Source organism: Macaca fascicularis, chromosome 14, assembly GCF_037993035.2.
Source record: "Macaca fascicularis isolate 582-1 chromosome 14, T2T-MFA8v1.1".
In the NCBI taxonomy this organism is placed as follows: Eukaryota; Metazoa; Chordata; class Mammalia; order Primates; family Cercopithecidae; genus Macaca; species Macaca fascicularis.
In genome coordinates, this window is record NC_088388.1 from 73,039,908 (window position 1) to 73,053,503 (window position 13,596).

Genomic DNA, 13,596 nt, shown 5'->3' on the forward strand with positions numbered 1-13,596 from the left:
TCAAACAGCCAAAGCATAGAGTAGAAGCAGGATTCTGGCTTCCTAATAAGATTAGTCCTTATTAACTTCCTAGAATATTCATATGATATTACTATATGTATCAAGTAATCAGACACTGTCTGGCATTGCTCACTACTGTTTCATGTATGTCAGTTTTGTTTTCAACTAATATTTAAGTTCCTTTTGGGCAGGGAATACATCTTAAATCTCTGTACACACTGCCTGAGTCTTAATATTTTTGTAAGACTTGTACCTACAATGTGTCAGCTACTAGACCAATCACTTTACAAACATTTTTTTCATTTAGTATTTACAATAATTCCTGACAAATAAGTGCCATTTTTCCCAATTAACTAATAGGAAACTGGGGCCCCAAGATGCTAAGGAACCTCTCAGCATCACCTAACAATCTAGTCCTGAAACCAGAGTTCAAACTCTAGACTGTCTAGACTTCAACCCGTTCAACCAGGTTGCTTCTTTGTGAAAATACCTAGAAAATGGAAGGGCAACTACATGATCCCATTTTACAGATGGGGAAATAGGAATCAGAAATGGGAAGAGACTTTCCCAAAATCACATAGTTGGTAACACCAATGTAAATGTTCGGATGCCAAATCCAATGCACCAGTATACCATAAGATGTTCAAACAAAAGTCTGACCTGTTGATTACCATGTTAATAAATTCCTTGTCTCTTATTAAATTTCTAATCACTCCTCATTTGTTACATTACATAAAAATACTACCTGAGGATTTCAGTTTTAAGTTTACAGTACCAAGATTATTTATGAGTATCTTTTAATCGCATTTATTGCATTTAACCTACTATTAATAACTAAACTTTTTGTGAAGTTAGAGTTCTGTATCATTCTGATTAATTTTTTGGATTTTTTGTAAACCCCACAATGCCTTAAACAATGTCTAACATGTGCTAAATATATTTTTTGAATGACTGAATTACAGCATTTGTTCTTTACATGTTGATGTTTCAAAAATTTTTTCTCGAGGGAATGTAAGTTACTCAAGGACAAGCTAATCTTTAACTCACCCCTGGCTCTCCAATATTCTGAGCCCAACAATGTTTACATGATAAATGCTCGAATTTTATTGACTTGAACTGAACTGATTTGATAAATAACCCCATTACCCAAAACGTATTTATGTGAAAGCTTGACCTGACTGAAGAAATAACATAGTACACTCAGAATACTTTCCTTGTACAAAAATGAAGACATCTTGGCCTCTGGTTCCCTACAGAGGGATGCTTTCCATCTCTGAACATCTGTAATACTAACTCCCTAAACCATTCGTTTGGCGTTTAATATGTATTAGCTTGTACTATTGGTAAATTTTACATCTATATCCTCTTTCCTTGAGTATAACGTAAACCCCAGAGTTGAGACTACAGTTATTGCCTAAAAAAGCATGGTGTAGTGAAAAGAGCATGAGTTTTGGTGACAGACAGAAGTGGGTTCAAATCCTAATTCAGTCATTTATCAACTTTGTGACCTCAGAAAGTATTCATTTCATCTCTCCAAACTTGTTTCATTGTCTATAAAACAGAGACAATACCTATCTTTCAGGGTTATTGTAAGGATTAGAAGTAATACATTTCAAAACTGCTGGCACACAGTAACACTCAATAAATTTACAAAGAAAAATCTCTACTATAAAAACTCTTTGACTCTTCAATAATTAAGAATGCCCATATATGCTAGGTACACAATAACACTTATTGCTGACAATATAACCACATGCTTTGTATTATGTCTGCAGGTGCAATGATAAAACAATAACATACCTGTTAGATAAGAGGTAAACTGTTTTGGACCACAACGAATAGCATAACGTGTAGTTGTTCTCACAGCTTTTGGTTCAGTCTGCAATGCATCCCTGGGACAAAAGAGGGTTCCATCTGATGTTTCTCCCCACCATCTCACTCGGACCAGTACACAAGTGGGAGGCTTTGCAATCTTCCATATGACTCTATTAATAGTAAGTTTTAGAAAACAGCGTAGCTGGCCTTCAACCAGAGGTGGCAGGCTTGTAGATGGAGAAATGTCACTTAAACCTGTAGAGGAATCCAAGAAAATGGAATCAAAATTTAGACTAAATATAGAAAACATATAATACGCTTTTTGAATGAAAACAAACAAAACACTTTAGTCTTAAGTTCAGCAATTCATCATCATTTAGAAAAAAGGTTTATCCTACCCATTATTCTAACACATGAGAAGTAACTATCAAATCAGACCACAGAATAATCTACCTGGTCATGTAAGTCACCCTGATAACTAATTAGTATTTAAGGTTTGATTTGAGTTACTGTAAGTAAAGAACATACCAACAAAGACACACTAATATAAACTTTTCTTTAATTGAGTTACTATTTGAAAAATAGAAATATCAGAAGTAGTTGAAATTTTTCTAAGTATGGTTGAAATTTTTACAAGTACAGTTGTTTTAATTATTGCAACATCTATGGTTTTTAAGATATGTAATCTTTAACTCTTTTTTTTTTTTAAAAAATCACTAACTATAAAACAGTAACAACTCCCTTCACTCACAAACGATTTAGACTATATCATACAACTCAGCATTTCAATGAAGAACATCTTAAATTGTCTGTAACTTTTCTTTCCTGCCAAGACCACACAGTCAGTGAGGACACAGACTATCTAATCTTCAGATTCCGCCACTATTTTTAACACAGTGCTGGGTCCATATATTTATTGGCTTTAGTATTTATTGGATTTCATAAAGACATTAAAGTGTAAACAAAGCAATTAATCATGACTTTCTATAAAATTTTCCTTTAATGACCCTGATTATCTTCCATTCATAGTACATTTTCAAGAAGACTTGGAGGAAATTTAAGAAACCATTCATACATTATGTATACCTTTTTTTTCTTTGACTTTTCTTTGAGGAGTGGTTATGCCTCAAAGAAGAAAATATATGGAATGTATCAGGACTAATTATTTGGACTTCTAATGCAAACATCCCCTCTGCCCTCCATAGTGGAGAAAAGACCCACCATAATCCTTACGGATAGTTTCAACATAAAAATTATACACGATTGTGTATATATTTCTACTATGGAAATGGTATAGCAAAAAAAGTATATTCTGTTCTATACTATACTATTTCTACTTTGACTTTCCGCTTATCAACCAAACATGCTTAACTGGTTTGACACAGGGAGCACTAGTATGCTTCAGTCTCAGATCCTCCTATCTTTCGTGGCAGGAAAGTCACTACCTCAAAACTGCCTTAGTAATCTTTAAACAGCTTGGATAAGAGTAATTCCCAGATTGTAGCTTCAGTCCTCAACCTAATGGCCTAATGTCCTATCACTGCTCCAAACCAATACTTCTTTTCTCACTAAACTGCCTACGATGCAAAAAGGCAGGTTCACCCACTGTCCTTTTTCCCTTCGAGGCAGTCTTGTAGAGATTCAATATCCAGTTTCCTGATCTGCCCTCGGTCCCCAGTTTGACTGTTCTCACTGCAGCTAACATCCCCTACTCGGTGAGCCTGTGTCTCCTCGAGGTGTTAACCTGATAAGGACTCTCTGCTGTACACTCTTTCACGATCTCAGGTCCTTCAGGAGAACCTCATGCCCTTACCCCCACTTCAATCCTATCACACTTGTCATTCCCCACTCTTCCCCGCTCTATACTCTACAATTATTTTTTCCCCAACTCCTGCTCATAGCCAGTCCTTCATGCTTCATTCATTCAACAAACATTTACCGAGTCCTGCTTTGTACTAATCCTTGGTCATTCAGTAATGTATAAAACGTGATTCTTGTCCACAATCACACAAGAAATGATATCATCCCTTTGCCAATTTATGTTTCTTCCTGTCCCTGCGGACCTCTAAAGCTACTCGCACACATACATTTCACTTCGTTATCAAAACCAATCCTATTATTGTTTGCTCTTCTCCTCTACAGTCATCCCACCGGTAACCTTCATCTCATTAATCACCACTTTGTGGCCCCTACCCCAGCCCCTAATTCCTTTCTATTCTCTGGAGGGCCAATTGCCCTTCCTTTTAACCTTCTGGTCCCCTGGCTATTTCCCTTCTTACGTCCCTTTTCTTGTTTATCCAGCGGGGGTGGGGGTCTCCCTAAAATTCCTTACACCCTGCTCCCCTGTTAACGCTTTCCTCAATCTTTGATCGCTCGGGTTACCTCTTTTTTTGCGCCCACGGCTGCCCCCAGGCCCTTGGCCTTTACGTTGCTTCATGATGAGCCCGAGCTCTTCTTCATCAGCACAACTCTGTCTCCACCACCTAAGCAGCCGCCTCCCGCCATCCCTCCCCACGGCGCCTGCGTTCCCCGGCAACCGGCGCCGCTGGGCAGCCTGGGAGGCAGGAAAAAGCCACTCTTCCTCTAACAGTCTCCGGAAAACAGTGGGAAGAGAAGGCGCCAAGACGCCTTCCCGCCAATAGACTACAATACCCAGGATGCTTTGCTACAATACCTCTGCGGGGTTGGCTGGGGGCGCCTCCGGCTGCGCAAGCGCATACGGATACGCCCGTTGAGGACTCCATTGCCCAGGGTGCATTGCCCTGAAGACGGCTCCTCTTTCCGGTGAAAGTTGTCGGGTTTCCAGTTGGGAGTCTGCGGAGTTCGCAGACTCTGTTACCCAGCTTCCTTTGTGTGAGGGCTGTTGCGCACTTCCGGTGGAAGTGCTGAAGCGAGTGGGTGGAGTTTGCAGAGCCGGTGGGCGGTAGGCGGTGCTACCGGTAGCTGGGTGCTGTCCAAAGGCGACTGGGCGTCGTTAGGGGAGCGAGTCGTGACCGGTTGGGCCACACTCAACGTGGGACGAAGGTTCGCCTACTGTTTGACTACGTGCGTGCAGCCTTTCCTTGATGTCGGCCCTCGAAAAGAGCATGCACCTCGGCCGCCTTCCCTCTCGCCCACCTCTACCCGGCAGTGGGGGCAGTCAGAGCGGAGCCAAGATGCGAATGGGGTACGTGACCCATACTCCTACCTAGGGGCCAGGCCCCGGCCATTGGAGAATGGTGGCTCTGAGCGTTCAGAGAGGCACGGGGAAGGAGTCTACCGATAGGAGAAAATGTTGGCGGCGGCCTGGAGATATTTAGATGGAGTAGAAGGCAGATTGGGGAACTAGGGGAGGCGCCAAGTCAATAGAAACTGGAGGAAAAATAATGTTGTTGGAGGGAGAGGGGAATGAGGCAAAGGTTGGGGAAGCTGAGAGACTAACATAACTGAGAATCACCTCCAGAATGAAGGAGGTTTAGAAAAAGGTGACAAAGGTGGAGGAAAATCGGCCAGGGAAGGTGGAGGGAAATGGGGAATGACCGAGAGAAAAGTTGAGGGGAATTGAGGCAACAACTAAGAAAAGGTTTGGGAGGAGTGGATATTGTAAAAGTTCTAATATGTATACTGTGAGAACTAGATAGTAGAAAAGCTTAGGGAGTTGGACAGGGTTGGAGAACGAAAGAGGAGCACTAGGAAGCAGACGATTCTAGATAATTCCCAGAGGTCTAAAGACAGTCAGGGAATGAGAGGTGAGATTAGGCCTCTTAAGGGAGAATGAGAAAGTTTGGGGAGTAGGCCTAAGGTAAGGTGGAGAATATAGCCATGAAGATTGTTAAGGGTAATAGGAATGTGCTGAGAAGCTGGACAGGATAAGGGAGAGAGAAGAAGGAGAGGACTGAAGAATTTGCAAAGTGACCATAGGCTCTAAAGATTGAGAAATAACTATAAATGCGGTTTGGTGAATGGAAGTGCTGCAGTTGTAAGGTCTGGGAAGCTTAGAGGAAGATTTGGGCAATCAGTTTTTGCGGGGCTAATAGATCTGAGGGAAGCAATGTACTGGCCTAAGACTTTGAATTAGTGAAGCATTGGGAGTTAGGGAAACAGTTTGCTGGAAAGAGAGGAGAGCCATGTTGAAGAGATAGGCTTTGGAATTTTAGATCATTAAATGGCTTGTGCCAGGTTAGGGGATACTTGGGCCGAGGACAAAGAATGAGGTGAACATGGGATAATTGCTGGAAAGTGGAGACAATTGAATAGGCATTTGGTTTTGAGGGGATATTTGTAGTTTCAGACAGGATTCTGGGAATTAGTGACTGTAAAGAGAAAAGGAGTAGGAAGGATACTTAGGTATGAGGACTCAAGAGTATATTTGGGATTCTAGAGATGAATTGATAAATATTCTTTGAAAAAGGACTACAGAAGAGAAACCTTAGGTTCTGAAGAAGTAATGTGTGTAAAAACTTACCAAAAGAAGCGAGAATAGGAGATGCAGTACTGTGACAGTAAGTCCTAGGGATGAAAAGAAAGGAGAATCCTATAAAACAGTGGGGTAAAGGAATGGGAAGAACAAGTGGAAAAACCAGGGAAGGAAACTAAGAATTGAAGTGGAGACCTGCTGTGATATACAGTAGAAAAAGGAGAAAACCTTAGCAGGGGGAGATAGAGAGATGGACGCACAATAGAGGAGGTAGAAGGCTACATAGAAGGTAAAGTGAAGATTATTTTGACTTTGGAAGATCGAAAAGTTGGACTATAACATGAATAAAGAGAATTTGGAAACTGACCCATAACATTATTTGGGAAAATTAACCTGGAGTTTAATATTAATGTAACATTAATTGTTATATATCTTCATTGCTGCCTTTCTTAAACTACAATTTGATCTTTCAGTATACCAGCACTCTTCTATACAAATACATAAGAAAATCAGATTTTTAATAATTATACATTCTTTAGATAAGTTTAATTAGGGCTCAGCTTCTCATTTTGTCAAAACAAGTTCTCTGAAGATTGAAGAACTGGGTGAAAATACTGAGAGAAAATAAAAGGAAAATCTGCTGATTAGAAGATTGTATAATTGTTAGTAATTCATCGTTTTTATTTTGTATTACTTTTCATTTTATTTTTTTTAGAGACAGGGTCTCGCTGTGTTGCCCAGGCTGGAGTGCAGTGGCACAATCTTGGCTCACTGCAACTTCTACCTCCTGGGTTCAAGTGATTCATGTGCCTCAGCCTCCCAAGTAGCTGGGATTACCGGCGTGCACCACCATGCCCGGCTAATTTTTGTATTTTTAGTAGAGATGGGATTTCACCATGTTGGCCAGGCTGGTCTTGAACTCCTGGCCTCAAGTGATTTGCCCCACTTGGCTTCCCAAAGTACTGGGATTATAGGATTGAGCTACCATGCCTGGACAACTTACCTTTTTAAATAGATGCTTTGGTCTTCTTGGTTTAGGGTAACTGCTTATCCTGGAAAAGAAAGTTCTTTAGAAAGGCCTTTCTGTATGGTAGTATTGTGAAGAAAATTCACAAAAATATGGTAGTATTGGTGAATATTTGTGTGGTCCTCAAATGGCTTATTTTCCCGTATTTTTCTTTTCTACTTTATTGGTACATAAGCAGGCTTCATCTAAGTCTCATGGTAGTAATAATGCAGATTCTCTTTCTCCTTAGAATCATAAAGCTGAAAGAGAGCATAGACATGGATCATTTCACCACTTCATCATGTAGTTGAGGAACTGAATATTCAGAGAGTTCTGTATTCTGTAAGGGAATGTATTAATAAATGAGGGAACTGAGACTCAAATATTCCTAAAGCACCCTAGAAGCTTAGCGGTGGGGCTGTTAAGGACTAGGACTTGGGTCTCTTGACTGTGAGACCCATTGTGTATTTTGAAGTCATAATTGTCATCTGGGAATACTTAATTTGAGTTGTGTATCTTACTCCTTTGCATATAATATAGGATTCAGTCTTTTTCTTCAGTCAGTTGTAATTTATGAAGTCTCACACCAATTTCAAAGCATTCTTTATGTCTCCTTATACTTGCTTTTTTCTTAACTTCTATTCTTCCACTCTATCTGTTACTCACAAGTTAGTCCTGTTCCCTTGATAGTCTCTTGTGTGGCTTACTCTTTCAACTATTTTTCATGAACATTTCACTAAACATTATTTAGGCATGTTTGCATATTCAGGGTGCATATTCTGAGTTGGTGAGTTTTCATAATTCAGTTTTTCAGATTAGATTTAGTAATTCCAAAGTATCGTTGGATAATTTAATAATAGCAATTTTTAAAGTAAGTACTGTGTGCCAGACATTGTAATGGTAACTTTATGTCATTTAATGTGTGCACAGACCTGCAAGGTGAATATTTTCCTGCATTATGGGTAAAGACATTCAGAGATTAAAAGTCACCCAACTAGTATGTACCAGAATCAGGATTCAATCTAAGTTTAGTCTCTAGAATCCATTCGCTTTTCAGTACACCAATATTTTCTCCTGGGTAAGGCCTGAAATCCTGGTGTCACTGTTCCTTTTAATAGATGCCAATGGATGTTGCCAAAAACATAGTGGTTTTGAACTTTATTCAAGCTTTTAGAGCTACTCTGACTAAAGTAGATTTGAGATCCCTATTTGTTTTGCACCCCTGGTGTGCTTGAGAGAAGTATCTTTTGAAAGTCACTGCTTTCGTATATACTATTACTATTAGAGGAACTATAAAATATTAAATCCATTCATTATTCAACATGTTTTTGGTTTATCAATAGTTGTACTTTTCGGCCAGGTGTAGTGGCTCATGCCTGTAATCCCAGCACTTTGGGAGGCCAAGGCAGGCGGATCACCTGCGGTCGGGAGTTCAAGACCAGCTTGACCAACATAGAGAAACGCTATCTCTACTAAAAATACAAAATTAGCTGGTGTGGTGGCACATGCCTGTAATCCCAGCTACTTGGGAGGCTGAGGCAGGAAAATTGCTCGAACCCGGGAGGCGGAGGTTGCGGTGAGCCGAGATCGCGCCATTGCACTCCAGCCTGGGCAACAAGAGCGAAACTCCATCTCAAAAAAAAAAAAACAAAACAGCTTTTCTATAATTATCTCTTACATTCCTTTTTCTTTTTCTTTTGTAAGAGATAGGGTCTTGCTGTGTTGCCCAAGCTGAAGTACAGTGGCTTTTCACAGGTGTGATCTTGGTGCATTACAGCCTCAAACTCGGGGGCTCAAGCAGTCTTCCCACCTCATCCTCTTGAGTAGGTAGGACTGAGGATGTATGCTAGCATACCCACTTCTGTAGTGACTTAACTGACATGTATATAGTCATCCCTTTTTATATTCTATGAGGTAAACTAGGGCAGGAGTTAATATTTTAATAAATGAAAAAACTGAAGTGTTCACTGACTTGCCTAAGATCACAGAATCATTACATGGCAGGAACAGCATTCAAACCCAGGACTTCATATTTTTGGTCTATTGTTCTTTTTATGGCGTGCATTGAAGGGTTTGGTATTTGAAGTGACATAGATCTAAGTTTGAAGCCCAACTTAGGTATTTACATTGGTCAAGTCATTCAGCTTCTCATCGTCTGTTTTCTTATCTCTAAAATGAGAATACTTCTGCTTACCTTAGAGTGCTGTGAGAATAAGATAATACATAAAAAGCGCTTATAGTTCCTGACACATAAGCTCTTAAGGAATGATAGCTAGTAGATAATTATAGATTGAGAACTGTGAAGAAGGTTCATAGTTTATATGGAAGCTCTCCTTTCAATTTCTTATGTTATCAGCTTTTTTGTCCCCATGAGCTGTATGTTTATTCATATCTGATAGATAGTGTTTCATCCATCTTCTTAAATTTATTATGGTTATCGGGCCTCTTAGGAAGGCTTTAATGAGCTATTCACACAGATGGGGAAGTAAAGGGCAAAGTGAAGTGATTTGCTCAAGGTCACAGATTGAGTTACTAAAATAATCAAATCCCAGTATTTCTGGGTTTTTTAATATTTTCATTAGATTTTTAAAAAATTAAGTTACAATTTATATGCTATAGAATTCATTCTTTTAAAAGTACAATTCAGTGATTTTTAGTATGTTCACTCGGTTGTACAGTTGTCACCACTAATTGCAGAACATTTTCATCCTCCCATAAACTCCTTACTCATTAGCATCCTCCCTTCCCCCCAGCATGTATTGCTTCTGGCTCTTGAGTCACAGAGAGGCTTTTCCTTTTTTCAGGTTATAAAGGAATCATTTATATTTTTTCCTGGTGCCTGTATGATGTCTTTTTTTTTTTTTTTTTTTTGAGATAGAGTCTTGCTCTGTCACCCAGACTGGAATGCAGTGGCGTGATTTCGGCCTGCTATAACCTCTACTTCCTGGGTTCAGGCGATTCTCCTGCTTCAGCCTCCTGAGTAGCTGGGATTACAGGCATGCACCACCACACCTAGCTAATTTTTGTATTTTTAGTTGATACGGGGTTTCATTATTTTGGCCAGGCTGGTCTTGAACTCCTGGCCTCAGGTAATCCACCCACCTCAGCCTCCCAAAATGCTGGGATTACAGGCGTAAGCCACCGCGCCTGGCCATTTTTTTTTTTAATCCATTTGAAGTTTATCTTGATACGCAAAGTGAGGAACAGAAGAAATTTTATTTTTATGCAAAGGCTATGTAGTTGTTTTAACATCATTTATTAAATTTTTTAGTCCTTTACCCATTATGTAAATTTCACTACAATAAAGAAATAGTCCTGGCCAGGCTCAGTAGTCCATGCCTGTAATCCCAGCACTTTGGGAGGCTGAGGTGTGTGGACCGCTTGAGCTTGGGAGTTGGAGACCAGCCTGGACAACATGGTGAAACCCCTTCTCTACAAAAATCACAAAAATTTAGCTGGGTGTGGTGGTGTGTGCCTGTAGTCCCAGCTACTCGGGAGGATCATTTGAGTCCAGGAAGCAAAGGTTGCAGTAAGCCAAGATCATGCCACTGCACTACAGCCTGGGACGCAGAGTGAGACTTGGTCTCAAAAAAAAAAAAAAAATTCTTCTTCCTCAGTGATTAAAATGACACCTTTGTCATATGTCAAATTTCTATATAGATCTGGGTCTGTGGAGTTTCTTTCATGTGCCACTACTGTACTTTTAATTAGAGGCTTTATTAATATGTTTTGATGGATGGTACAGGTTGTTTCCCCCTCATTCATTTTTAGGATTTTCCTCGTTCTCTTGTTTCTTTCCTCACAAATAAACTTTCTAATCCCATAGCCTAGTGCCAGAAAAAAATTCTGGCAGTATTTTTATTGGGATTACTAAATACAAACATTAATTTAGAATAAACATTTTTATGATGTCGAATGTTCCTTGAAGAAATATGGTATCTTTCAATTTGTGTGAATCCCTTTTGAAGGAAATATATTTCAGATTCCAAGTATTGACCTAAATTATATTCAATCTAATGTTACTTAAATTCCATAGTACTCTTAAATAATTGTAAAACTCAATAGATTTACTGTTTAAATACAATTAAATCTGCAAAAATCCCCAAATCAACAACATTATATTGATGTGAAATAATCTAATTTGCTGTTACCAGTTTACTGTAGTTTAAACTACAAGGACATTTATTATTGATAGGATGTTCCAGGGTTCATTCAATTGCTAAACAATTTCATTCAGGATCCAGGCTTTTTGCATCCTTTCTTTTGCCATCCTTAGAATGGTGGCTTTTCCTTCTCTTGCTTGTCATCTTATGGTTGCAGGATGGCTGCTGCCACTCTGCTTCTATCTTATCTTTACAAATAAAAAGAAACAGGGGCCAAAGTCCTTTCCTAGCTAAGCTTGTCTTTTAATTTTTTCCCAGAAATGCAAGCTCCCCAGCAGATTTTTCCCTTAAGTCTTTTCGTCCAGAACTGTTTGCATAACCATCCTAAAAGCAATCACTGGCAGTAGGGAATGGGATTAACTATGATTGGTTTAGACCAATTTTGGTTCATTCCCTTGGACTGTAGGAGAGACAAGAAGAGATCTCCACTAGCTGCTTAAACAAAAGCATCACAATTTTGTTAGGGAAGAAAGAGTGGGAAGTGGGCAGGTAATGTCTGAAATGGAGAATAAACAGCATCTGCCCCAAATCCTGAGGTTAACAAGTAGAGAAGCCTAATCTTCTGATTTCAACTTCCCTACTGTTTTCATTGCAGTGTAAGTATAGGAAGTAATAATCCCACCCCCAACTCCCCTGCCCCTTATTGCCAGATTTGAGCCCCTTGACATTCATTTCAGAACTTCTGAGTAAAAGTCCATTTTTCCACTGTTACTTATTGCCAGCAGATCCATTTCTTCTTGTATCTTCAGAATTGGGTAGTTTGCTCTTTTGTTTTATTTTAAACCTAATGAGGCTTCCTTGTTATGCTACTTGATGTCAGATTTGAGAAAACTTCTCTAGTTGTTTGGAAAAAGACTTTTTCCTTCAAACTATGAAATAGTTTTTTGTTTTGTTTTGTTTTGTTTTTTTTTTTAAGAGAAGGAACGTTTAATTAATAGTTCCATTAAGAGGGTGGCCACACACTTAGATACTCTTCAAATACAACATTGGTTACCAGTTTCAGGTACCTTCTACCAATATATTTTGAAGATTGAATAAGAGATTATATTGAAAATTCCAATCATTTCAAACCACACCAGAAGACTGAAGTTGTTTACTTATCAGTCCTTTTCCTGTATGCTTCTGTGTGTGTTTCTGGCCATGGATTTTTTCCAGGTTTAAGTGGACATCCTCTCTGCCACTAACAAGTTGTATGACTCCGGTCAGTTATTTTTCTCTTCCTGGGCCTCATTATCATGGAAAGAAAGAACACTTCGGCACCTGACATACTTGTTTAAATCCAAGCTCCCCAGCCTGGGCAACATAGCAAAAACTTGTCTCTACTAAAACAAAACAAAACAATCAGGCATGGTGGTGCACACCTGTTAGTCCCAGCTACTTGAGAGACTGAGATGGGAGAATCACTTGAGCCTGGGAGTTTGAGGTTGCAGTGTGCTGTGATCGTGCCACTGCACTCTAGCCTGGGAGACAGAATGAGAGCCTATCTCTAAAATAATAATTATAAAATAAAAAGTCAAATCCAAGCTCCAGTGCTACCAAAAATGGCTCTGGGCAAGTTATTTAGTATTTCTGAGTAACCTTAAAATGAGAATACTTCAATGGTACTGTTCAAAACCCTGCTTGGTACGTAATAACACCTAGTTGTTTCCTTTATGAAAGTAAGATTTGAGTAGATGCTCTCTAACAGCATGATTCATGATGTAGTTTTTAGAATCCTGAAGTCTGCTGCTTAATGGCATGCCTTGGAGTAAGGAACACTTCAGACCTACCACAACCCTCAGCCAGCCATCTGGTTGCTTTCTTTCCATTCTCTTCAAAGTACTGCTAATAAGGACATTTTAAAAACAGTGGTGCCTTGATTTAAATAGCTGACTGCAATTAAACTTCAGTATTTAGCCTCCACTACCAGACTCTTAGACTTTGACAGAATTTATGACAACAGTGATTAAGACTGCTACTGTGCCCATTCATGACTCATCAATAACTCTCTTAACAGACTTATGCAGCCTAAATGTTGATGTATTATTCCTATTTAGATTTGAGACAGTCATGTAAAACCATACAACTCATATTTCTTGTTCCTTGATCTCTAGGCAAGGAAGTTTTTTCCTCCTTCCCTTTCTCCCCTTTCTCTCCTTTCTCCTGGCTTTCCTTGGGATTTGATCATATAATTTTGTTGGTTTTGGTCATTATCTCCTAGTAGGCATATCACATTG

The 13,596-nt window shown here is 39.3% G+C and overlaps 2 protein-coding genes across 16 annotated transcripts in view; one reads left to right on the forward strand and one right to left on the reverse strand.

Annotated features, from left to right (window-relative positions):
• Positions 1–4,460, reverse strand: part of C2CD3 (C2 domain containing 3 centriole elongation regulator) — a 155,172-nt gene extending 150,712 nt beyond the window's left edge. For all 12 annotated transcript variants that reach the window (XR_012423507.1, XR_012423505.1, XR_006692000.3 and 9 more), the window contains exons 1-2: positions 4,198–4,460; positions 1,801–2,070 (exon numbers count right to left, since the gene is read on the reverse strand). Coding sequence is in view for 5 of the 12 variants with exons in the window: in XM_045370246.2 (XP_045226181.2) it covers positions 1,801–2,070; positions 4,198–4,252 (325 nt within the window). In the remaining 7 variants the exon portion in view is untranslated. The remainder of the gene's footprint in view (positions 1–1,800; positions 2,071–4,197) is intronic.
• A 251-nt stretch (positions 4,461–4,711) lies between these two features.
• Positions 4,712–13,596, forward strand: part of PPME1 (protein phosphatase methylesterase 1) — a 90,354-nt gene continuing 81,469 nt past the window's right edge. For all 4 annotated transcript variants that reach the window (XM_005579066.3, XM_045370247.2, XM_005579063.5 and 1 more), the window contains exon 1: positions 4,712–4,981. In XM_005579066.3, coding sequence (XP_005579123.1) covers positions 4,881–4,981 — 101 coding nt within the window. In that variant the 5' untranslated portion in view covers positions 4,712–4,880. The remainder of the gene's footprint in view (positions 4,982–13,596) is intronic.